At 34.6% G+C, this 23,631-nt stretch overlaps 2 protein-coding genes across 3 annotated transcripts; one reads left to right on the top strand and one right to left on the bottom strand.

The window, feature by feature from the left end:
• Positions 1–362: 362 nt before the first annotated feature.
• LOC100377281 (sphingomyelin synthase-related protein 1-like) lies at positions 363–11,563 on the bottom strand. Of its 2 annotated transcripts, none has more exons than XM_085494110.1 (5): positions 11,531–11,563; positions 8,511–9,140; positions 7,113–7,230; positions 3,605–3,755; positions 363–2,724 (listed from the first exon to the last, which is right to left on the bottom strand). In XM_085494110.1, exons 2-5 carry the CDS (start codon positions 9,134–9,136, stop codon positions 2,420–2,422), a joined length of 1,200 nt encoding a protein of 399 aa, XP_085350236.1. In that variant the 5' UTR covers positions 9,137–9,140; positions 11,531–11,563; the 3' UTR covers positions 363–2,419. The 2 variants fall into 2 exon arrangements, with proteins under 2 accessions (XP_085350236.1, XP_085350237.1); XM_085494111.1 differs by lacking the exon at positions 11,531–11,563 and adding an exon at positions 10,225–10,293.
• Positions 11,564–11,688: 125 nt separating this feature from the next.
• Positions 11,689–22,958, top strand: LOC100376223 (non-selective voltage-gated ion channel VDAC2-like). The gene is made up of 9 exons (XM_002737497.4): positions 11,689–11,774; positions 13,616–13,710; positions 17,002–17,051; positions 19,062–19,146; positions 19,695–19,815; positions 19,941–20,051; positions 20,400–20,516; positions 21,408–21,616; positions 22,012–22,958. The coding sequence occupies exons 2-9, from the start codon at positions 13,644–13,646 to the stop codon at positions 22,101–22,103; spliced, it is 852 nt and encodes a 283-aa protein (XP_002737543.1). The 5' UTR covers positions 11,689–11,774; positions 13,616–13,643; the 3' UTR covers positions 22,104–22,958.
• Positions 22,959–23,631: the final 673 nt, after the last annotated feature.

The following is a 23,631-nucleotide window of genomic DNA, read 5'->3' as shown; positions in this document are numbered from 1 at the left end:
GGGATTACAGCAGTGACGATAGAAATAATGTTAGAACTAATTGTTCTTCCAGGTTAGAACACTGTTTAGCAATAAGACGCAATTAATCACAGGCAGATTTCGAAATATTAACATGATCACACTGAGAGCAGACACAAACTTCAGTACGCCACCAACCCAAAAATGTCGGTTCCAAGCGACGTCTTATTGAACATGCCTGATGACTAAATTGAACACACAAAAGCCAAATCTACGACTCAGAAAATGACAAATGTATAAAACCAGGTTTTCAAGGTCAGTACAACTTACTCAGTTAAGTTTTCCCTGGAGGACTAGTTAGCAATGAGAAACATATATGAACAAATAAACACGGACACACACAATTTGAATGCTATTTTTATTAAAGTCTATATATTTGCACAGGGATGTTAAGCACACTTAATGTAAATCAGAAGTAAAAAACAAACAGCTGACTACATCACACTGCCTAATAATCAACTGACTAATCCATGAAACTTAAAATAAATTAAACATTCCCAAGGCTTTGCAAATAATAAATGATAGAAGGGTCATGTTTGTCTATTCTTAGAAATCATTACTTATTAACAATCTTAAGACGGAAAATATTAATAAAAGTGATAGCCTAGCTGATCTAGTTAATATTATGGTCAGGGTAATTCACAAATCAATGAATCAGGATTCAAAAAACTCAAGATGAAATGAGAAATACAAGTTGTAAGAATAATTAATTAAAAAATAATAAAGGATTTGGTGTAACATGGGTTATCAATAATGTCACCATAGCAACATTTTTTTTTAATTTACATGCAGTACAAGTGTAATAATTTAAGATTAGGCAATACTCAGCAGATATTACGGTAGGATTAGAACAGGGGGTAAGTGAAGAATTCATATAGTGTAAGGTTTGATTTGAGGTTTGAAGCATTGTTAAAATAATAATTATTAGAACAACAATATTCAAAATGGCAGCATATATCAAACTGTTCACCCCTGTTTTCCACATATTTTTTTATGGATTATTTGTACCATGATTTGATTTGTTGATTCATGGATTACTCTAACAATAATAATAAATAAGTGAAATGAATATATCAACTACTATCAAAAATATATTCAAAAATAAATATTATACAAGCATCCTATGGAAAACTGTAATGGCATTTTGTGTATATTAATATTTTATTAAAAGCCCTGCCATGTTGTGTTCCAATATGACATGCACTGCCATGTCATGCATGGTTCATGCACGGTTCAATTGAAACACACTATTTAAAGCCACTGTAAATGCAGCCAGTACTTGAGTCATGAATGTATTTCTCACATTCGCCACTAGAGGGCGTTTCTACACACAATCTGATTTCAATCAATTAAATGTTTAACAATTATAGCAATCCTTGCGCATCACAGAAAATATAACAGAATAAATCTCTAGCTATGTCGATCCATAAAGCTGCAATCTAAGATCATTTCTATGATATAAAATATTTAATGGTATGAATATATTCGGAATGTGTAATCTGTGAGAATTCCCAGAATTTACCCATGTGACCTGTCGTAATTCAAGTGAAAACTTTTATGAGTTCAAGTGTGTTGAAGCACTATGCAGAAGAGTAATGAAATGAATTTTGGACAAACAATCAGATGGCAAGCTCAAACGATCACCAACATTCTGACATATTAAAAATTGTTGAAGCTGAGTACACAATATGTTTACTTAATTCTCACTTAGAATTTATTTTTGCTAAACTCATCAAGAATCAGTGAAATTAAATTTTATACAAATCAGTCAAATGCATTTTCAGCGACAATTATTCAAATCTGAATAATTATTTTACAGTGATCAAATAAATTAGACATTTTATTAAATAGTCTCATAATATTTAGGAAAAAATCTCAGATCAAAATTGGTGTAAATTTGTTGCCATTTTTCTGTAATTTTCACTGAAATCTGAAATGAGTCTTAATTTTGAACCAAACAAACAAAAATATAACATTGCTTCTAGCTTGTGATAATTTGTGAAGATTTTATGTTGAAAAGAGAAGACTATGAATGAAATTATTCTGGTGATTAAAAGGTTAATAGATAAAGTTCTTTCAATAATAGAAATTCTGTACATGTGTACAAGCAAAGATACATAATATAAGGGTATGCAATTTTTATGTAAGGTGATATGCATTGCAGAACTCATGAGAAGCAAACTCACTATTAGTGAATGATCGAAAGCCATCTCATTCTGTTTGTGTTATTCAAATGTAGTAGCATCACAGAATGCACTGGAACAGTAGGATTTCTAGAAATTTGCTTGCAATTTTTTTTTTACAACAATTTATGTGACTTCTTCAATTAACGTGAGATCTTCATCATTTATCAGATCCTTGCATACCCTTATCTTATGAAACCTTGATACAATCTAGTTTGTTAGTCACAATGACGTCTTAACATTTTTGGGAATTTTGGCCACTCATATTCGTTTGGTACAATGCCATCAACTTTGGACTCAAAGAAACTGAACATAGGAAACCAAACTCTGGTTCGCTGGTCACCGTCTAGTAATGATCGGTTATTAGCCAATGAATGGTAATAGAGAAATAGTCTGGACGTGATGTAGAATGCGACAAAGACATCTATCGAGTAATGCTCGTGAGCAGCTAAGATGAAAAATATACCAAATATATTGAGGACCCAAGACATTGTATGTAACAAGTCATAATCTCTTGGAGTATCTGAAAATGAACAAATTTTGCGTTGAATAAATGGCCGTTTGTGTACATTGCCTCAATTTACAAGACTATACAACTCAGCAAGCAATGTTTCTTTTTGTAGGAACAGCAACCAATTATAATTAGTGTTACAGTCTAATTTGCATACTAATAGCTTTCTCTTATTCGTATCACTAGAATTTGATTACGAGGGAGGGAGCTTTCTTTTTTTAACATTGCTCAGAAAAAATGGTGCGTGTAACTAACGATGTCATTTTGATTTAAATGAGAGGCATTTTTACTGTATATTATAATAAACGTGTTGCCATCGATGAATCTGACACTTGTAACTTTGTATTTTTATCAAAGAAAGGTGCATGTTTTTTTGGAAGATGAACAGAAAATTACAAAATACTTTTTCTATCGTCAAAATATTATAATTTAGTAAACAACAAATGCAAATTAAATCTAATTTAGATGCGTTTCTAATAGACCAAATACGATACCTTAAAACCTTTTTGAAAAATTGAGAACCAAAAATTCATCATTTCTCATATGTGTAGATGCTCTAATAGAGGCTGCATCCATTCTGTTGCCTTGTACCATTTTAATAGAAGCCGTAGTTTTAATACATCTTTTACAGTACTTGATTTATTTTTATTTTTTTGCGATTTTTTTGTTGAATGTCACACATAAACTGCACTTGTAAACAACCTCATAGCAAATACAATTATTCACTTAAACAGAGGCAGACGTACAATTTTAGTGACCCTCGTAGCTTAGTTTCATTATTACCCTGATTGCAGGGTGACATCAGTTTTTCGGATCACTAAAACCTACAATGTTCTCCTCTGTTGGAGTGAAGACTTAAATCACATCTTAATGTTTTCAATGTCATACTTACATTCAGTGATAAAAAAGTTGAATGTTGTGATGACGACAGTATGACCACTAAACATGTAATCACCACATGTGTTGACGCCAGTTAATGACATACCAAGACCTAAACAAATCTCCAGAGATCGTTTTAACTTGGACCAGACATCACCGTAAATCTGAAAGTAAATAAAACACATTGCATCATAATATATTTACTATGCCAGCAGGATAGCAGATAAAGGGTATACGACTAACAGCGATGCGCACAATGTGATGAAATGTCTATAATTGTTCTTCATAAGGGAATCGAGGCAGGTTTTTTTTTCTATATAGGGCAACACAAAACAGTGATCAATATCATCATTTACTAGTATATTTGTGCAAATACATAAGCTATAAATATCTTTATGATTCGACATTCAAATTGCAAATATTGTTATCTATAATTTGATTTTTTTTTCAAAATACTGCTTCCAATATTAATACTAAACTAAAGTTTTTTCTTTATGACGTTGATGTACAGCATTCATTGATATATTGAAAAGAAACATGTTTACTGTTTCAGTTTGTATTATGCTGCAACAAGTAGTTCCAAATTTGTTTTATTAAATCTGTTGTCCACTAGTGTGGATATATTTTTCATTTATCACTCTAATTTCTGGGCATGTGATTATCATTTATGATAACAATTTGTTCACACTTTTGATTTGGGGAGAGGTGGATTGGTTTTGTACACCATAGCTGGTGTCAAATGTCAAAATGGCTTTGCTTGACAACACAACGCATTGCTTGACAACACAACGCATTGCTTGACAACACAACGCATTGCTTGACAACACAACGCATTGCTTGACAACACAACGCATTGCTGAAGAGTTGAAATTTATTGCCAATATTTGAAATGAACATTAATTTTAGATAACTAAATTTGGACATGTTTCTACAAGTATCTCAACCAAAACCATTCATATTCATTTCCTTTGGGTGGTATTCTGTGAGTTGGCATGGCCTCACTGTGTTTGGTAATAAGATATGCCGATGGCAAATAATATAGCCTTACTGCATTTACATGCATCTTTCTGAGAAAAACGGTTGAATTGTATTTGGGAAATTTAATAAAGACTCTGTGTTTGACACAGCACTGAATGTACTGACTGGTCATTTGTTAACCTGTGTGGCATGGAGCAGTATATGTTTTGCTATTTTTCATTTCTGAGTGAACAGCCAACCACTGAAGTCGACCATGCAATCCCCTTGATGCAGGGCAGTTGAACATATTAACCATCTTGCCACACAACAAGTCATTAGGTATCGGACATGACTTACTTTGCCAGAACACTGTAGATGAACACCTGACACTGATAATAATGTTATCAGGTAATACACATGACTTACCTTACCAGAACACTGTAGATGAACACCTGACACTGATAATGATGTTATCAGGTAACACACATGACTTACCTTACCAGAACACTGTAGATGAACACCTGACACTGATAATGATGTTATCAGGTAATACACATGACTTACCTTACCAGAACACTGTAGATGAACACCTGACACTGATAATGATGTTATCAGGTAACACACGTGACTTACCTTACCAGAACACTGTAGATGAACACCTGACACTGATAATAATGTTATCAGGTAACACACGTGACTTACCTTACCAGAACACTGTAGATGAACACCTGACACTGATAATGATGTTATCAGGTAACACACATGACTTACCTTACCAGAACACTGTAGATGAACACCTGACACTGATAATGATGTTATCAGGTAATACACATGACTTACCTTACCAGAACACTGTAGATGAACACCTGACACTGATAATGATGTTATCAGGTAACACACATGACTTACCTTACCACAACACTGTAGATGAACACCTGACACTGATAATAATGTTATCAGGTAACACACATGACTTACCTTACCAGAACACTGTAGATGAACACCTGGCACTGATAATAATGTTATCAGGTAACACACATGACTTACCTTACCAGAACACTGTAGATGAACACCTGATACTGATAATAATGTTATCAGGTAATACACATGACTTACCTTACCAGAACACTGTAGATGAACACCTGACACTGATAATGATGTTATCAGGTAATACACATGACTTACCTTACCAGAACACTGTAGATGAACACCTGGCACTGATAATGATGTTATCAGGTAATACACATGACTTACCTTACCAGAACACTGTAGATGAACACCTGACACTGATAATGATGTTATCAGGTAACACACATGACTTACCTTACCAGAACACTGTAGATGAACACCTGGCACTGATAATGATGTTATCAGGTAATACACATGACTTACCTTACCAGAACACTGTAGATGAACACCTGACACTGATAATGATGTTATCAGGTAATACACATGACTTACCTTACCAGAACACTGTAGATGAACACCTGACACTGATAATGATGTTATCAGGTAATACACATGACTTACCTTACCAGAACACTGTAGATGAACACCTGGCACTGATAATGATGTTATCAGGTAATACACATGACTTACCTTACCAGAACACTGTAGATGAACACCTGGCACTGATAATGATGTTATCAGGTAATACACATGACTTACCTTACCAGAACACTGTAGATGAACACCTGACACTGATAATGATGTTATCAGGTAACACACATGACTTACCTTACCAGAACACTGTAGATGAACACCTGCACTGATAATGATGTTATCAGGTAACACACGTGACTTACCTTACCAGAACACTGTAGATGAACACCTGACACTGATAATGATGTTATCAGGTAACACACATGACTTACCTTACCAGAACACTGTAGATGAACACCTGACACTGATAATGATGTTATCAGGTAATACACATGACTTACCTTACCAGAACACTGTAGATGAACACCTGACACTGATAATGATGTTATCAGGTAACACACATGACTTACCTTACCAGAACACTGTAGATGAACACCTGACACTGATAATAATGTTATCAGGTAACACACATGACTTACCTTACCAGAACACTGTAGATGAACACCTGACACTGATAATAATGTTATTAGGTAATACACATGACTTACCTTACCAGAACACTGTAGATGAACACCTGGCACTGATAATAATGTTATCAGGTAACACACATAACTTACCTTACCAGAACACTGTAGATGAACACCTGGCACTGATAATGATGTTATCAGGTAACACACATGACTTACCTTACCAGAACACTGTAGATGAACACCTGACACTGATAATGATGTTATCAGGTAACACACATGACTTACCTTACCAGAACACTGTAGATGAACACCTGGCACTGATAATGATGTTATCAGGTAACACACATGACTTACCTTACCAGAACACTGTAGATGAACACCTGGCACTGATAATGATGTTATCAGGTAATACACATGACTTACCTTACCAGAACACTGTAGATGAACACCTGGCACTGATAATGATGTTATCAGGTAATACACATGACTTACCTTACCAGAACACTGTAGATGAACACCTGGCACTGATAATGACGTCATGAACATTGTCGAACATCGTAACAAAAAAATCGTCCCACTCAAAGAAAAAATACGTCTGAGAATTATAAGCCTAAAATCAAAACATACATATACTCAGGTATAAAAAAACACTAGTATTATGTGGTTAGGACATTTAAACATGGCTGACTACACTGTAGCAGTTAACTTATAATTGTAAAATTGTGTGATGAACAAATGATCACACATTTTGTAAATGATTTGATGTCACTAATTATATCATTTATCAAATCAATCGGTTTGATAATTTTCTGACTTCAAATAGATCTTGAACTAGTGAAAGTGAAATATATATTGTGAGATTAAAATTATTGTGTTAAATTTTCATATCTATGTTAAATGTGTGAACAATTTTGAGTGATTAAATTTCTACAATATCCATATTAGGATAAGTCGTGGTTTCAGCTAAGTCACAGGTTGTTGGATGGCCCCCAAAAATTCTATTGTGTTTTGCCGACAGTTTTGAAAAACTAATGTTTTGACGCATTGTGTATTTAATTGGTCGTTAAAGGGCTGGAGGAGACAACTTAATACCTACTGGTCGTCAATTAATGAGATACAAAGGGTGACAGTGGCCTGAATAGGTGTCAATGGGGGTAAGAAGTCACGACCTATTTCTCTGTCGTTCCCTTTTGAAAGCTCTATAAAATTTGCTGCAGTGAGTTGAATCCATATGGAAATGGACGCTGTAATGTTGTCTATGAAAGAATACATACTATAAATAAGCACATGTGTGATTTTTTTCCATTTTCAATGCATAAACCCTCCTTTCACGTTACCCCTTGGTAAGTTGCAATCCTCGATAAGTCACAGTTTTTGCTAGGATCCAGACACCCATGACTTAGCGAGAGGCCACTGTATATTCTTGTAACGGAAGGGGGATGTCGCGCCATGACCTGTTCTAAGTAGGACTCATAGCGTTGTATACAATGCGTATAAAATACAGATTTTCGAACATGAGCTGTGTGACGACCCCAACCCTTTAAGTTCACCATGGATGGTATAAATTAGACTTGCGTTCACAGCTGATCTAGACATGTACCAACATGTGATCATTTTTTATCTCAATAATGTATTGAGATGTGCTGACACATTTCGGTTTGTGCCAACCCAGTGGCAACATTTGGCACATGTTAAAATAATATGAGCAATAATATCCATACAAAATCACTGATTACAGAGTTGCTTATTTGATAATGCTATAATTTGGGTAAATTTTCACAGTTTGGGAAGTGTTCACTAGCAGCTACAAAATTTTGTGATTTTTCCAAGCTTGTGAAATTCACAATAATTTGTCTCACTTACAAAAAAGAAGTTCTTTACCGTACTCACCTGTGTTTATGCAACACCAAGACAACACATAAAATTGTCCCTAATATAGCACCAACTATTTCACAAACTTTGAATGCCCAAGGTATATGTGGTAAGTTGTCTAAAACAATATCTGGTAATGGGGGATATTTATCAGTATCTGGTACCCGGTCATGCACAACCGTCATGGTAAACGCAGTCAACATCAATACTGAAGCGAAGTATACAAAACTAATCACAGTTTTCGATGTCTCAGTTACAAACATTGGCCGACTTTTTACCGACTCATCTGCGGAAAACATATCCTGAGAATCCGTTGAATCAAGTCTGTTGAGCTGATGTCTATACCCAGCTGTTTTCCGAGATCGTAGTCTTCTTGGTGATATGACATCGCCATTATCCCACTGCGATGAAGTTTTATTGCTCTCTCGCTGTAAACGTCTAATGCAGTGGATTAGTTTTTTTATATCACCGAGAATTTTAAGTTCTATTGGCGGTTTTCGGAGGTCATCCTCCATGAGAGAAAGCAACACCTCTCCATCCACTTTGTGTGTATCACATAGTAACTCCACATAACTTGAGAAACCATTCGCCTCCAGCCAATGGCCAGTTTGCTCTGTAGTCCATTCTGAGACATTTTCAGTCATGTTGCTTTCATTAAATAAAAAATATAAAAATTAAAATAATATACAAATACATATAGTTATGAATATGGCAATAGTCTAGAACACTATTCTGAACAGTTTATTCAGATGTAAAAACAAGATATAGCATTTGATTTGTCAAGTGATAAAAATGAGAAATTAATGCAATTCATCAATGCTTATGATCACACCAGGTGTTTGGTATCATTATTATTATTATTATTAGATCTTACTAAAAATAGAATTACAATAATCATAGAAGATGGTATAGCCTGTGAAATGGATCAAATTTGTGCACAGATGATGAAGACATTTTTTAACCTTATTTTGGATTAATTTGTTATGGCTTTTCAGTGTAAATTTTAAGAAAGTTTATTGCCTGAATAGAAAGCCCTTACAAAATTAATTTCAATGTCACAATAGGAATAAATATGTCTGTTGCCATTCCAAATATTGTTTACTCATTTATTTGTCTGAATCTAACAATCTAATGGATATTTTTATGCATGATATAATGCTAATTGAATTGATACAAAAGTGAGGGAAAGAGTATCTTAAGCTGCACACATAAGCAGAACCTTAGCACTGCAGCCCTACTGCCAATTTAATTGTATTCTAAAAAGTCATGTGTCTTTAAAGAGAGCATAAAGAATTAAATTGGGGGAATGGCGCAGGAGGCGGAGAGTTAGGATTTGGGCTGAAACTTTCATCATTTTCATTAATAGTGCTCCTCTAACCAAATTATGTAATCAATGCAGAAAAATAATAAATATTCACAATTACAAAGCCGAACAAGGACTCATATTTAATATTTATTACATATTTCCTATTATTTTACATCTGTCACCGTAATGCCAGCGTGCCGTAGTTTTGTGGTATTTTATGGGGTTTTTCATCCTACCATATAAGGAAATGTGAATCCCAAATATGGAATGATTACTTGCGTAAGCGTTCTCTAATAATAAAAACAAACATGGCTGCCAGGGTTTGACCGGACTCCATACAAAGAAGTTTGCTGATTCTGTTCTATACTTTTTGGATTTCGGCTTGGAAGGAAAAGGTGTATAATAATAAGGTTATTACGAGAATACCTCAAAGTATGCACTCAGATAGTACGTCGTCGCATCGACTTCCGCTGCACGTTGGACGATACTTTCGCTGTATAGTCTTCGTGCATATTTCGGGGTATCCTCAAAATAATCTTATATATATTATTTTGTAGGTCCATCATCCCTCCCCATATTAGTCTGGATAAATATTCATACTATTTTAGCAAGTCTAAAAAGTTACTATAAGGTAGCCCCAAAAGCCTATTCATAACAGCTTTGTTATTTTGTAAATTAAATAAAAGTTTATCAATAATTTACATTGATACTTTGTTATTAAAGTAGCATTTCCACTTTGCAAATATTTTAAGTATCCCTTCCACAAAAAGCTAAAAACATAAGATGCATTAGAATGATGTTGTTTTAGCTAGTATTATGATATACTAAAAGTAGATATCACTTTTCTGCTACTAGATGGCCTTAACTTATAGACAAGCTGAGTTCCCCCCCCCCATGTGTCTATTGTTCACAAATGTAGCTTACTTTAGGAAGTCCACTTAAAATTATATTCTGCATTTAATTTCACTTTACACATTGACAATCTCAACATGTTATGATGTATGTATTGTAAAGGTTAAATGGTTCAAGGTAAAAGGTAAAGGTACCTCACAGATTTGCAAAGTGGGAAAACAACAACTTTAACATTACTCACAGTCGCTCTATAGAGGGCATAACTGTATCAAATATGAACGATTAATTCCTGTATGTGTAGGAATAATAGCCATCTGTGATAGACAAGGTCGAAAAATAAGTAACCCTTACTATTAAAAGTTTGTGGGCAGCGTTTAAATTAAGATGTGATTGCCTAGTTTTGGCTTTCAGCAATTACACTTGGGCATACTTCTAAAAGTCAAAAGCACAAAACTGATCTGACAATTCACTTCAAATTATTAATAATAGATTAGAATATTTGATTTATATCCATGGTAACGACGATAGGACATTTTTTTTTCGATTCAAGGTCAATAATATGTGAGATACAAGTTTTCTCATTCAAGATTTCCATAACGTCCATTGGATTCTGGTTACGGTAACCGTGTAAATACGGACCACCATTTTGACATGCAGTGTGCGTCACAGTCATGCAAATCATAAACGTAGAACGTTTTTATTTGAATTCATGTTCAATGAACTGATTTCTGACATGATTGAGGAAAGAACACTTGAAACACGAATCAAAGAGAAAGAAGCGAATCCAAGTCAATATAGAGTGGCGCTAGACGGGTTAGGTGGTGACATTAAACTACATGAAACGATAATATTTGTAAATGTATAACAAATGTAGGCCTACCCGAGTTGTCAGCATGTAAAGTCCCACAAAATCGCTCTGGTTATTGACCGCCCTCAACGTCATACGAACCTGACGATCATGCAGGGCGCCATCAAGCAGTATACTCTATAAATCAGTCGTTTATAACCTTTCACTCCCAAAATCCTTGAAATACAACCAGGGAAACCCGTTGAATACTGACGGCACCAGTCACTTGTCGTCCATCTTGGGAAATCCTCGGGATTTGTGAACTCACGTGTGCTGGGTAAGTTGGTTAGATTTTGATATTATAACCAGCACTTTTTCTGAACATTTAGCTGTACCATATGATTCTAACAGCCTCGTATAGAAGTATTATATTTTTTACGAGTATAGTTCCAATAATCATTACAATAATTGAAATTTTCGATCTGTACCTGCAACCGGCATATTCCTATGCCAAGAAATGGGCCGTGCACTTTCACACGTACTTTGTTCGACTGTGACCCTATAGTGTTTGGGCGGAGAAACGTCAATTATTATTATTTTGTTTAGTGCAATTTTGTTGTTTTTCACAAGTTCTGCGAATGATATTTGTTTCATGAAACTGGGCAACATTTGGTGAGCGATTCTTTCAACACTCCACATTGTGTGTCGATACTGACACTGATATCGGTCGGGTCAAGCCGGTTCCTGATAATCAACGACCTCAATGAATCAAATAATGTTCGTTCCCTCGCCGGTACCTGATTTACTGTCCTTATACTTGGATATAGTTGTACACATTAGTTGCTTTCACATATTAACGGTGCCAAGTAGAAGCGATTTAATCACAAATGATTCAAATATTACGTGCCAAAGACGGTGTGGTGTGTAAAGGTCACCGTGCACGAAAGGCAATTTGTTGCATGAACACATTTCGAAATTATTCCGCATCTATTTATATTGATAGATCTTGGTCATCGTCTCAAATTCGTATTTGGTGTACGCAAGTCTGGTGTAATATGTCCTACAACTTGCATTATGCAGCTTCATAGGTTATGAAATTATAATTTAATAATTAGTGTCGTTGACATTTTTGGTGTTTCTCAAATTTTCAACTGTGGACTTTGAACCTAGAGACAAAAATAGCGCCACACATTTAAATTTTTGTTGATTGCAGTGGTTGCAGTTGAGATAGTAAGGGTCTAGCTTTGAAAATCATAGATTAAATATCTTTATATTAGACTGTACAAAACATGGACTGTAAATGTATTTAAAAATAGTAAGGTAGTAACGTGAACTGTTCTGCAGCAGTGAAGATTGACTAGTACAAACAATATATTTCCTGTGCACTAGTTTCTGCTCATTTTGTTGTGATGTCTGTTGATTATTAATCTGGCATTATTACAATTACTGTAAAGGGGGTAATTATTCACTGGGTTTTAATTTAGCTTATTTCGCTGACTGGAGAAATGCGCTAAATTAAAACAGTGAATATGTAAAATTTAGCATAGAACACATTATCTAAATGACGAAACCGTGAATTTAAAACCCACTAAATATGCCTGAAATGGTAAATCAGTGAAATTTAAACCCAGTGAAAATTAGTCATTTTACAGTAACTACTAAGGCACCAAACTTGACCTTAGTGCACCCTGTGGAAATAGCTGTTGCTTCCTCCTTGATTAAGACAAAAGAATGACATCAATTGTTAGGTTTAAATACTCTATTGTTTTTATAAAGAGATGCATTTCTTTAATTGTTCAAATGAGATGCATCAGTGAAGTACTACAATGCACAAGGCTTCAATTATTGAATTTAACTACCCATTGTCCCCCTATCCAAAAACTACTTAGTCATCTGAGTTTCAATCACATTGATTGAAGGGCTCTGATCTGTGTGGGGAATCATTGCAGGAAATAATCTCTACTGCGAATGCATACCTTTCATGATGGCTCTTAGTGCTGCGAATAAGAATTTCTTTTATAAAAAAAAGTCTGTCTTCACACAGCCTGAAATATTGGTGAACCTGCATCAAACATTTTGAGTCTAAATACAAAAGGATTGAATTTCCGGACATGTTGAAATCAGGAATGTATTTATTAATCTGTATTTATTAAAGTTATTTCATGTTCCATTTGGTAGGTGTTGTCTTTGAAAAAAGTTCGACAAGATGTCCGTACCTCCATGCTATGCAGACCTAGGCAAATCTGCTAGAGATCTTTTTAGCAAAGGATTTGGTAAGTATGAATGAAACAAAAGCAATTTTAAAATTCCGATCAGTGATCTCTCAAAGGCCTTTGAACCATGATGGTGCTGCAGATATTTGCATTTTCAAGAAAACAATAGAATTATTATGGCCATGTATATGATTAAGATAAGCTAATTTATTGTCATTCATATGCAAATTAGCCATGTCTGATATGTTTAGGAGGTTGCTGTATAGTACTACCAGTATATTTCATAGGTCCCCACATTATAGCAGCAGATGTGTCAGTGTTCTCCACAATCCAAATTAGCTGGTGGGCGGCCTAATTAGCATAAATTTGCATATCAATTTGCATATCATTTACATACAGCATTCTCGCATTTATGACATGAACTGCAATACACACTAAGTTATTTACTATTCTTTTTAATTTAATTTAATGGAAACATGTTACAATTTTTTGAAATACAAACAGATTGATCACTATCAATATTTACGAAATGCAAAAAGTTTGAAATCGGTGATTTATGCGTTCGCAAATTATTCTGCGTTCATGAAATGCAATTCGAGTAACCAAGAGCAAGTACAAAACATAATTGAGTTATAATGTAGAAAATATACGAGATGATTTGCCCACGAAGCCAAAACGGACAATTTGTCAAAACAAAATCCATAACATTTTTATTTGTGGCATCAGTACTCACCCGTGCCGATGGACGGTAAGATGCATTTACGCATGTACGGCCATGATACGTTGCGTTTTCACACATTGTTTTGGAATTCAAGAAAAAAATGCTAGCAATCGCCAAAATAAAAGAATCTGATATGTTCTCGAAAGGATAGACATAAAAAATAGATAAATTGAAAAAAGTACGTGGAAAAGATAACTAAAATATTATTCAATTACAAATACTCGCGGTAAACTAATCCAGCAGCCATGTTTGATGTTTATTACCGCTTTCCGAATTCAGTACACGAACACCCAGAATGCGCTGTTCCCCTATGCAACTTAGATACTAAATCGTTACAGCGCCAACAGCGGTGGGTAGCAGACGGTCGTTGAATGGGGTAGGCCAAAAGGTCATCAGTTTGCCTTCTCCATGCTGTTTTCACAATGAAAATCGAGCGTACGTTGTAAATACGGCTAGAATTTAAATTTTTGTTCGAGTTTACATGCAATCTGCTAATATATTTGTTTATTTTCTGTGCATATCCATTTCGTTCGTATTTACTTCTTTCTTTCGTGATCGGAAGACGATTATTAAAAATACAGCTGTAAATTGAAACCACTGTAGTTGCGTGTCGTGAGCATTAAGTGGCAACAATGTCGGGCGACAATGAATTCAGGCGATTGACACATTGCCATGAATATACTTGATAACTGCTTGCAGACTTCCAATGGACATTGTTTATGTTTGGACTCTTGAAACAATAGAAAAATAAAGGGTTGGGCAACTACTCTTTTGTTTAGGCTTGGGAAGAACAATGCAAGCTTTTTACAAATAATTTCAGCTGGATGTACGTTGGTGGGCGGGTGTTGAGAGTTACTGGGCGGCCGTAAAACTTGATGGGCGGGCCGCCCGCCTAAAACCCCTTGTGGAGAACACTGTGTGTACCTTATTTAAAGAGTGAACTGGCTGTGTTTATTACTGAAAGGAAGATTGGTTTATCTTTGCAACTAAGTTTAAATCCAATGATACACTGTCCTCTACACTGCAAAACTGCTCTTGTGGAGGTTGGTCTGCGTCTCGTACATGATGCGATGCAATGGCTTTAAGTCTTGTCTCATAGATGGTGGTTTCCTTTTTAACATTTTCTACTTCTGTTTATCATGGTGACAATAATTGTCATCCATTAACATTTAAATTTTCACCTTTTAGAAAAGTATGAATTGAATACTACAAAATGGTCATTTCGATACAAGTCTCAATGAGTAGCTTGCATATGACAAAAATATAAATAAAATACAAATGTCAGGATTGATAAAAATCACCTTGGTCCCTCCTTGTGGAGCTATAACAATGCTAGATTTCAGATAACTATTAATGGCTTATTCTACTCACTAATGGATTACATTAATGTTCCGCGGACTCTTGTAAATCATTATTTTACAGCTAAACCTGCAAATTTTATTGATCACTGAATTTTAGTTATATTTTTGTTTAACTAAAAATAATTGGACTGTTTTCATAAACTGCACGAAAAATGTAGGGAATTTCATATTTGCTCTGTTAGATTTGACAAAAAGCACTCATAGAAGCTTGGATTTATTATATGCTGGATCATTCAAATCTATCTTGTGTATGCCAAGAATAAAAAAAAATGTTGTTCCAATAACAATACCCTACAATAAAATTTATTGCCTGTTCGGAACTTTTTTGGGTCAGACGTGAAAAAATGTACAAAATTGCACAACATTTCAATGAAACTGACCGAATTGAGAAGACATTAACTATATCGCAGGCTCGTGCAAAGAAAATAATAATGTGAACATAAATGTTACTGCAATGTTTATTTTGTTTGGCCTAATGACAAAGCACGTCTTGTCAATCACTTTAAGTGCTTGTGCTACTAAAAGCAAATATAATATAGTATTTTCACTGGTTTGAGAATTTTGGTAAATAACTGGTAAAGACGAGTTTTTACGGTAATTGTGCACTTGTAATGTTTGAATCAAACGCAATTGCCTTTGATGCCTCTGATATTTGTCTCTGATTTCCTCTCGGCTAATCAGCTGAGCCTCATGGCCTAATTTACATATGAATATGATTTCATTCTACATTGCAACTAATGGCATCTTCTTAGAATATTTAAATGCAACCCTGGCCTCTTTTCCCATCTGTGCTATCTTATTCTATTTTTTTTTTTTTAATTTTGATCATTATCCCTATTTGCTATATATTACTATTATGGGCACATCTCAAATAAAATTTATTGTATGCTTGATCATTAAAATGACTTATTTTATAGATACACAATTGTCAATATAATAAGCACATGTGCTGCTAATAGTGAAAATATGGTATAGATAGTTTCTCTGAAAAACTAAGGAAAAGACTTGGATAGGTTCATTTCAATGAAGTCTACTTCAGTTGTCAAATGTTGAGTTACAAATATGACAAATTTAGTTAAATTAACTATGGAAACAGTTTTATCTAACAATGTATTAGTGAAATAACAGATCAGAAAACAGTAATTTTTCTGTCCAGCTTCTGGGGTGTATAGCATGTCATGTATTTTGCGTACTGTTACAGGGCACAGTTTGAGGATTCATTGCAGGACCGCAGTATCTTAAAGTGTATGTGTGTCTATTCTGTTGTAGGTTATGGCTTTGTAAAGCTTGAATGCAAGACAAAGACGAGCAGTGGAGTGGTAAGTACCATAATCTCTATCATTTGAAATTTGCACCGACAATTTATTGGTTATGTATACAATGCATAAGAGTAATAGAAATTATACTGGAAACTGACTAAATTATGTAATTTTTTTTTAAAAATGTTTTGATAATACAATTTATATGAATGACTGTTCATTGTGGTCAATGAAAAATGTTTTGAAACGAAAAAATAATCTCACTTAATCTCGCATAAAAAAAACGCTAATTTTGCCAATTTTTCCATAATCTCAAAAATCTAAATTCACTGAGGTCACAAATTTACATAGTAAAGCTATACTCGCCTTGCACCCAATTGTTAGTAAGTTTTCTGAATAGTCGAAAAGCATGTAGTGCCCAAGAGTTCCTATGGATACCTTATTGTTTGGGTGCAAGGTATGTATTGTTCAACCCTTATCTGGTCAGGTCAATGTAAAAGTGCATGGAGCTGGTAGGATAATGGTTGAATTAGTAGAATTGTCGGACAGTTTCATTATTTTGGTGGCATGAATTCATGATAAAAGTATGATAAGCATGACATTCTATTTGACTGCAACGTCCTTAAATTGGATTAAGAAATGAATGTTGCTATGATTAGGTCATCTCACAAATGAACTCCACTTTATGTTGCCATTTTACTGGCATGGGTGATTTATGAGTTAACAATGGCAATTGGTACTATCACTTGTGATTTGTTTCCAACCAAGCTAAACATAGTTGATGGCTATAGTAAAATATTTTCTTGAACTAAAGCCAGTCTGGTAAACATGTATGCATGGTTGTATACAGACTTCTTTTCATATATAAAAATCTGTGCATTCTCGTGAATGGTATCCTCACAACCAGAGCACTAAAAACTTGTCTGTGGAGATCCCAGGAACTCCCAACTGCAATTTGTTTTGGAGTGCCTCTAATATTCAGGGAGCATAATTTGGGTTAACACAATCCCTGCTAGGACTAGTTTTCCAAAATTAGTAAATTACTAAAAATTTACAAAATATTACCGTAAAGTCGGTATTAGAAGCCACATCCTGCACTCGTTCTTTTTAAACAACTGAGAATCAAAAATTTACATACTCACTTGTAGATGCTCTAATAGAAGCCTTCCCTGTTGTATTGCACCATTTTATTAAGTTGCATCTTCTAATACAGATTTTACAGTAATACCAGTTAATTATGGGTTTCCTAAACAAATTGAGAAATACATTTATTTGTATTCACATGTTTTTGCAATGCTTCAAATACTTATTAAACTTAGATGAACTACCGATATTACAATGGGACTATGTATCTGCTTTTAAGAAAATATTCCTAATTTTCTGCTCTGGTTGTATAAGGTGAATATTAGTGGGGCTATAATTTGAAAGAAACCATAAGATTTACGACTGAAATAATTGCCATGTTCAGCTAAAAATGTGCAGAAGACCTAAGTTTTCTTGACCACTGTGTGGGTAACCTTGAAATTGACAATTTGGCTTGACCACATTTCTCAGACCCTTGATACGTTTGGAATGCGTTGTCTATAGCAACATGATTTAGGAGTACTCTCAACTTTTATTAGTTAATTGTGCATTTCTTGTGCCATTTTGACAGATTGACTATTTCCAATTGAAACCTATTGTATTCTTGTTATTGCAATTGATAATGAGATAGAATTGAGACCTTGAACTTTTTCATGTGAACTTTGCTGTACTATTTTTCTGATTATCAAAGTAGTGGCAAGTAGTAAAATCTTAGAACCACTAAAATTCTCTTGAAAGAAATTGTACTGACACTACTTTTTGAACTTTAGTTTTAACCATGTTGCAACAAGATTCACTATTGAAAAACAAATTTAGCGGTAACTAACTTTTGTCTAATTGTGCTCTACTCCAGAAGTCTATGATCTGCCTAACAAAGACTATCGGTGACAATTTTGTCCCAAGAATGCTTTTAAATGAACAGTTTGGAGTATTTTAAATCCTTATGAGAACTGCTTTAAGTTTGATTGTTATTTTTCTGAATTGTAGGAGTTCACAACAAGTGGCAACTCAAGCAATGACACCTCTAAAGTAGATGGTAGTTTGGAAACCAAATATAGTTGGAAAGAATACGGTAAGTTTTAAAAATGTACACCATGGTATTGTCAGTTTTCATGTTTCTGACCTGTTACTTAGGGTTATACCTGTGTGATTGGTTATACCTGTGTGATTGCTTGTACAAGGTTACTGGCTAGTTATTTTTTCATAATCTACATTAGTAATTTGTCAATCTTAATATTGATAATTGTAAAGAAAAAAAAATAACATCATAGTTGTTTCTCAATGAGTGTTTTCTCAGATTTACTGAAACAATAATTGAAAAAAATCCATCAAATTGAGCCATTTAAACAGTTGATACTGTCGGTGTCAATAAGACATTTAGTTCAGACCACCAAATTATAATGATGCATGCACAAATAATGTGTATTTGTGTTCAGACACTGCACCACCAATGTCAAAGTTTAGCAAAACGTGTGCTTGTTACCCGACCCCCACACTCACAATATTCATTCACAATTGTGAAAGTGACTACTCCACAGAATGTTTGTGGTATGTGACCTTGTGTATGATTGTACATTTTCTGACTCATTGTAATCTTGTCCATCTTTTCTTTACTGTTAGGGCTCACATTCAAAGAGAAATGGAACACAGACAATACTCTGGGTACTGAGGTCACTATTGAAGATCAGCTTGCAACTGGTCTTAAACTGACATTTGACACTTCATTCTCACCACAGACTGGGTATGTTGCATTTTCTACTTGTATCATTACTCTCCCAGCAATTGGTTGATTTTTGATTGCAAGTTATGATGAAAAGAAAGTTTACCTAATTTATAAAAGTCATTCTTGTTTGTTGCACATTTTAGTAAGAAGAGTGGCAAAATCAAGTCTGCCTACAAGAGAGATTATATGCATATTAACACCGATGTTGACTTTGATTTCGCTGGCCCAACTGTTCATGGTGCTGCTGTCTTAGGGTAAGCCTTTATTTCTTATTGTATGATGTGGCTACAACCTGCTTTCCCACCGTATTTATTCTGAATAGGAATAGAAAGTATGCAGTGGAGTCGAGAATTTTCAAGTTTCTGAAGGTTGAGAAAAATTCTCCAAAATTGCATGCTTATCCTCGTATGAGCTTATATTCAGACTTGTGGAGTTTGCATGTAAACAAAACTTTGAGTGGCATTCAACCTTAAATCATATTTTTGTGAAACACTTCACTAGCTCTGCAAGTCTGTAAAAACCTGGTTGCACTGACCTCATTGTACAGTTTTCAAGCAAGTTCTAGCTTCCTAATGAATTTACAATTTACTTTCTATGTACAGATATGAAGGCTGGCTAGCTGGTTACCAGATGTCATTTGACAGTTCTAAATCTCAACTAACAAGAAGCAATTTTGCCCTCGGGTACAAGACTGGTGACTTCCAACTACATACCAATGTGTAAGTATAATCTGCCTTGTGTCCAATAGTTTACAAAATCTTTCTCCACTTATGTGAATGCCACCATAGACAAGTGCCCTCTAGATGGCAAAATATATTAAATGTTCCTATTTGCTTCTGTGCATCAAATTTATGTGAAAGTGAAGAAATTCTAAAATGTGTTAACGTCAATTAAAGCTGGGGAATCATCTGCCCATGCATCAGATGGCCATAGCCTGTTAATGTTTACAAACAAGTGCCTATCCATCAGCCTTTGCGTTTTTATCGTGTGTTATCATCGCTTGGGACTCAATTCCTGTGTCCGCTTTAATGTCACATGATTGACAATTCCTATGACCCCCAAATTGTTTTTTTTTTTAAAAGATGCTCATTTATATCGTTGACAGAAATAGGGTGCTGAATGCGACTTCCAGCATCCTTGTAGTGTTCACCAGTCAAGGATCATTTATTGGGCCTTCACCTAAACAATTATACTTTGGAAAAATTTTCATTATAAACTGTTGACAAAATCAAACACAATGCTGCTTGCTCTTAGCTGTTTCCATGGTAAAAGCAACACAAAGTCATTTATTGTAAAGTATTTACTTGAGAAATCTAACATCATTAAGTTACTTGTTTGTCAAGCAAAATCTTTTTGTTCAAATTTGGAATTGGTGCGACTTGTTACAGTAACACTAATTGATGGATTCAGCTTTTTGGCGCCAATCAAATTATTCAATTTAACTGAGGTCAAATGCAGTTTTTCCTAACATGATCATGCACTGGTTTGTAAGGTAGCCATAGAAGGCAGGCTTTAGCAAAACCATGCGAATCAGATGATGCATCATTGCTTTTTCTTATAATCTGCAGATGTTTACATTTTCCATTCTCAAAATTAATTTTCTGTTTCAGCAATGATGGCTCAGATTTTGGTGGTTCAATTTACCAGAAAGTGAATGATAGTCTTGAAACTGGTGTGACATTAGCTTGGACTGCTGGCAGCAACAACACACGCTTTGGTCTTGCTGCCAAATACATATTAGATGATGATACATCCATGAAAGCTAAAGTCAATAACTCCAGTCAAATTGGTCTGGGCATAACACACCAACTTAGATCAGGTAAGTGAAATAACAACTGACAATCTGAGATGGGGGCTCATGGATTTGGTTCTGCCCATTGGTCTACGTCACATAACTTCAAAACTTGTACAAATTTAGTGCAGTGGCTTAGCAAGCTTCTTTACGATTCATTAACATTTTTAGGTAAAAAATGATAACTTTTGGTCAAAAAATATAGTAAAAATGACGTTTTGGCAATGCACTAACCAATTTGATTCAAACTTCATGTTGTACACAGAACATTACATATATTGATAGATAAAATTTCAAAATCAATTAAAGGAAGCTATGTCTTATTGAAAGTAGTTTCCACAAGTTTGAAAGAAGGTTTGCTTTTTTTGATGTTGTCACTGATAAAGGATTCATACAAGTTTTTTTTTTTTTTCCTCTCCCAGGAATCAAACTCACATTAAGTGGTCTGATAGATGGTAAGAACATCAATGCTGGTGGACACAAGCTTGGTCTTGGTCTAGATCTTGAAGCCTAAGCTATATATATATCGCATGATGTTATTGTTTTGATTAAACACAGGTGCTACGTACTATTGTTGTGAACATACCTGACACCTGTGTGGCTGTGTTTAGTAATGTGATGACAGTGCTGTAATTTAATGCTGTGGGCCAAATTATTAAAATGGTAGCATATTTCTTTTTGAGATAATAAATGTAGAAAAAGCGGATGTTGGCTGCACTTTGGTTAACTTCTTCTCTAATCACTTGCATGGGCACAACAAAACTCTGCTACATACAAAACTACAAATGCCCATGACTAAATTTGCAGAAACGCAGCAGAACAAGCTGGTTGCTTCATTTGTGCTTTCAGCTTTATTTTATTGCTTTAGCAAAGGCCTGGTAGAAATAACTCTTGTTTGCATGTTATCAGTTTCACTTAGGTGGCTGCAGAAACACTTGAGTTTAAATTCTGTACATATTTCATGATCCAAGGAATATTGAAGACTAGTTTCTTCAATTATCCCACCAATTTAAGTAAGCCCAATCTTCATCACTAGTCTGCACTTCCATTAAGTAAGTTCCAATATACAGGATCATTTTTGACATCTTCCAGTCTGCCATATGGCGTTACATGTTTGTTTTAGCATCTGCTTTTCTAAAGATTTAGTTTGTGCATGCCCTTTTTGTAGCCACCTTCATTTCGTAAAGCAACATCTGCTTTGCTGTGTCCTGTGCCCAGTTCCCCCCCCTAGTTTTTTGTGAATAATTCAGTCTATTTATATAGAGACAAGTGATTTGAAAATGCTTCTTGTTGCAACTTGCTGTAGAAATGTTACTTTTGTTTTTCAAATACAATGGATTAAACGACTAATGTCATCCCTCAAAAAAAACTGTCATCTTTGATTTTTCATTAACTCGCCAAGTGCCAAAGTTAACACTAGGCACTATTCACAAAATAGTTCCATTTATCTTTCCACAGGTAATGTCACTGAAAATTTACAATTTTGTTTCTATCAAACTAGTAGCAATGGCATATTTTGTTTGGTCCAAGATTGTGACTGAATTCAGTGAAAAATTACAAAAATATGAACAAACTTACTCCATTTTGAAAGGGAAAAAAGTGGCTCTCAGAGTTGTACACTAAAGTAAAATTGTATTTTTATATAATTTATTCCCACTGATTTTTTGAGGAATTACCGGTTAATGTAAAATGGAGGAAAAGAGGGTACATTTGCTGGATTTAATTTTCGCTGAATCGTCCCTTGAGTGAAAATGAATTCCAATCAAAATATTTTACAGTATTCAAATTCAGGATGCTAACTGGCTGTCAAATATTGAGACTGTAAATACAGAACAAGAAAGCGTAGTTTATTTACAGTCAGTTTATTTACAAGGGATTTATTTTTCTTCTCTACCCACTGGAAATCTAGTCTTGTGCTCATTTGGCATACAATCAATACAAACATATAATCAGTTGTAAATTGCAGAAAAATGAATGGGTTTTCGATCTCATGAAATGTGCAGATTTACTGGATTCTCTTAGGTGGTGCCTGTATACTGATT

Source organism: Saccoglossus kowalevskii, chromosome 19, assembly GCF_978046115.1.
Source record: "Saccoglossus kowalevskii chromosome 19, keSacKowa6.1, whole genome shotgun sequence".
NCBI classification, from domain to species: Eukaryota; Metazoa; Hemichordata; class Enteropneusta; family Harrimaniidae; genus Saccoglossus; species Saccoglossus kowalevskii.
This window is presented reverse-complemented; position numbering and strand designations above follow the sequence as displayed.

Coding starts and splice junctions, on each gene's coding strand:
- LOC100377281 (XM_085494110.1), bottom strand. CDS start 9,136: ATGACTGAAAATGTCTCAGAATGGACTACAGAGCAAACTGGCCATTGG. Junction 7,231..8,510: donor TTGGTGTTGCATAAACACAG/GTGAGTACGGTA, acceptor TTTTGATTTTAG/GCTTATAATTCTCAGACGTA. Junction 3,756..7,112: donor ATCTACAGTGTTCTGGTAAG/GTAAGTCATGTG, acceptor ATTTACTTTCAG/ATTTACGGTGATGTCTGGTC.
- LOC100376223 (XM_002737497.4), top strand. CDS start 13,644: ATGTCCGTACCTCCATGCTATGCAGACCTAGGCAAATCTGCTAGAGAT. Junction 17,052..19,061: donor CAAAGACGAGCAGTGGAGTG/GTAAGTACCATA, acceptor TCTGAATTGTAG/GAGTTCACAACAAGTGGCAA. Junction 19,816..19,940: donor TCATTCTCACCACAGACTGG/GTATGTTGCATT, acceptor TGCACATTTTAG/TAAGAAGAGTGGCAAAATCA.